The sequence below is a fragment of the Lolium rigidum genome, unplaced genomic scaffold (genome assembly GCF_022539505.1).
Source record: "Lolium rigidum isolate FL_2022 unplaced genomic scaffold, APGP_CSIRO_Lrig_0.1 contig_46797_1, whole genome shotgun sequence".
Taxonomy (NCBI): domain Eukaryota; kingdom Viridiplantae; phylum Streptophyta; class Magnoliopsida; order Poales; family Poaceae; genus Lolium; species Lolium rigidum.
The window spans coordinates 9,897-12,275 of record NW_025900670.1 but is presented as its reverse complement, the minus strand read 5'-3'; the positions used below and the strand labels follow the sequence as shown (position 1 = coordinate 12,275).

The 2,379-nt window shown below is 49.8% G+C and overlaps 1 protein-coding gene across 1 annotated transcript; it reads left to right on the top strand.

Moving 5' to 3' along the window:
- Positions 1–301: 301 nt before the first annotated feature.
- On the top strand, positions 302–1,409 carry LOC124681566 (MYB-like transcription factor EOBI). The gene is made up of 3 exons (XM_047216460.1): positions 302–437; positions 635–764; positions 860–1,409. Exons 1-3 carry the CDS (start codon positions 302–304, stop codon positions 1,407–1,409), a joined length of 816 nt encoding a protein of 271 aa, XP_047072416.1.
- The last annotated feature ends 970 nt before the right edge of the window (positions 1,410–2,379 follow it).

Here is a 2,379-nt window from a genome sequence, read left to right as displayed (position 1 = left end):
GGGGCATTTCCGGCAGCCGATCCCGTGCCACCTCCTCGATCAGAGAGCGTAGTGACAGTGGAGTGCCCCTGACAGCGACCTGGTCTGTGGTGACCGGCGACCCGGAGACCGTGCTAGTATATATGCAGCGATAGCACACTCGGTTTGTTGCACATCTAGCCTCGATCGGGCTCTCACTCGCTCGATCACTCGGGAGATAGACAGAGAGTACGATTACGAGGAAGTGAATAATACCTCTGAACCAAACTTTGGTTTGCAAGTTTTGCTAGTTCTGTTAAGGTAGTAGCAAGTGATTGCTGGAATGGAGCAGTTCGGTTGGGGAAGGGAGGAGGGAGGGTGGAGGAAAGGGCCTTGGACGGCGCAGGAAGACAAGCTGCTGCTCGAGTACGTGAGGCAGCAGGGGGAAGGGAGATGGAACTCTGTCGCCAAGCTCACCGGTACTGATGAGTGATGACTCATTCCTGCTCTTGTTCCGACATTTTCCTTCTTTGGTTTCCCTTAACTCTTCTGTCAGAGACACTCAGAGTAGCATGCATGTATTAAGCGCGTTAATTAATGGCTTTGAACTGCATGCAAGCGCATGCATGTTCGTCTACTGGGATGGCTAGAGCTAATGAAACACTTTCTTCTGCAGGTCTGAAGAGAAGCGGAAAGAGCTGCAGGCTTCGGTGGGTTAACTACCTGAGACCTGACCTCAAGAAAGGCAAGATCACGCCGCAGGAGGAGAGCGTCATACTCGAGCTGCACGCCTTGTGGGGAAACAGGTAATGGAACAGAAAAAATCTGTGTTCATGCATGCGCATACCAAGAACAATCGATGGGATTTATCCAGCTGACATACAATGGACAATTCTGCTAGATGGTCGACGATCGCGCGTAGCCTCCCCGGTCGGACGGATAACGAGATCAAGAACTACTGGCGGACGCACTTCAAGAAGGCCAAGGCGTCGTCCAAGAACATCGAGCGCGCCAGGGCGCGGTTCCTGAAGCAGCGGCGCGAGATCATGCGCGCCGGAGGGCACCACGAGCACCTACAGCGCGACGACGTCCAGGACGACGACGGTGCCGCTAGCCCGGACAACACCACCAGCGGCCATGCTGGTGAAGCGACATGGCCAGCGCCGCTGACGCAGGACGACGACGACGACCTGGTAACGATGGGAGGCATGCCGGACGACGTGGACGAGTTCCTGCGGTACCAGCCCATGCCGGCCTACTTCCTCGACGGCGGCGCCACCAGCGTCTCGGGGAGCGACGCGGGGTCCAGCGGGGAGATCGACGGCGCCTGCGCCACGTGGGGCAGCCTGTGGAACCTCGACGACGTCGTTGACGTCGATGGCGGCGGCGGTGCGTGCTGCTTGTGGGACAGCTTCCCTTTGCCGCAGGATCAAGGACTCGCTTTCTACTGAGCTCATATACAATGGCAAAAGCCTACTTGTGTGGAGGGTACACGTAGCGGCTCTGTGTTGTGTTGGTGGATAAGGATGCGTCGCCAACTATAGCCCCACTTCAAGTAGCCTGCCTACTAGCTCGATGGCACGTTTGGCTACTTTTACAACACCTTTTTCTAGGGAAAGAAAATTAATAACCTAGTTTTTGTAGTTTTCTTTGGGAAAGACTAGGACAATGCCCGCGCGTTGCCACGGCAGAGAAAAATATATTGAGCTTAAAATAGAAAACAAAAAAACAGCTATGAATAAATTCACATACATAAACGATGCAATATTTTACCTTCAGGGAGATAGTCATATGTTAAAGTATTATTATATTGTTTATCATCTTCCGCTGAAACTGGAGATAAGGTCAACTTGTTTGGTGATGGAGGCAATGGTTCTTCATTCTTCAATTCTGAACTAACAGAGTCAGAACAGTCCGAAACGATAGATACGGTGGAGATGGTAAGAGATGACAATGGATCATCTAAAACACATGTTTTAGAACTTCGTCTTTTAGAGGCCTATTATCAAAATCATCAACAATGGTTGATTCAACGTTGAATTCCAATTCCTGAAATAACAGAAAAGTTTTTTTTTCTTTGTAATTAATGAGTTTTGAGCACAATCACATAATTCATCTATTATAGCACTACAACACATATTCTGCTTCCAATCTAGACTACATGTACATCTCATCTACTTTGATACTTACAGCACGGTGAAAGATGACAACAATTTGAAGGAGATGGAATAACTATGGTCAGAACTGATTGGCCTAGAGAGCTAAGCTAGGACTCGTATAACAAGCATACACCATGCTAGGAAAAACTCACAGAAGGTATTCAAATTTTACCTCCTCATCCATAGAAACAGGTAAGTTGTCTATCCTCCTGCTGGTATATCTTTTCCTGAGCCTAGCGCCGCGCTCCCCTGCGTATCCTTG

Excerpts from the sequence above, each read along its gene's own strand:
- LOC124681566 (XM_047216460.1), top strand. The coding sequence starts at position 302 with ATGGAGCAGTTCGGTTGGGGAAGGGAGGAGGGAGGGTGGAGGAAAGGG. Across the intron at positions 438-634 it reads CTCTGTCGCCAAGCTCACCG|GTCTGAAGAGAAGCGGAAAG; the intron begins GTACTGATGAGT and ends TTTCTTCTGCAG. Across the intron at positions 765-859 it reads CACGCCTTGTGGGGAAACAG|ATGGTCGACGATCGCGCGTA; the intron begins GTAATGGAACAG and ends CAATTCTGCTAG.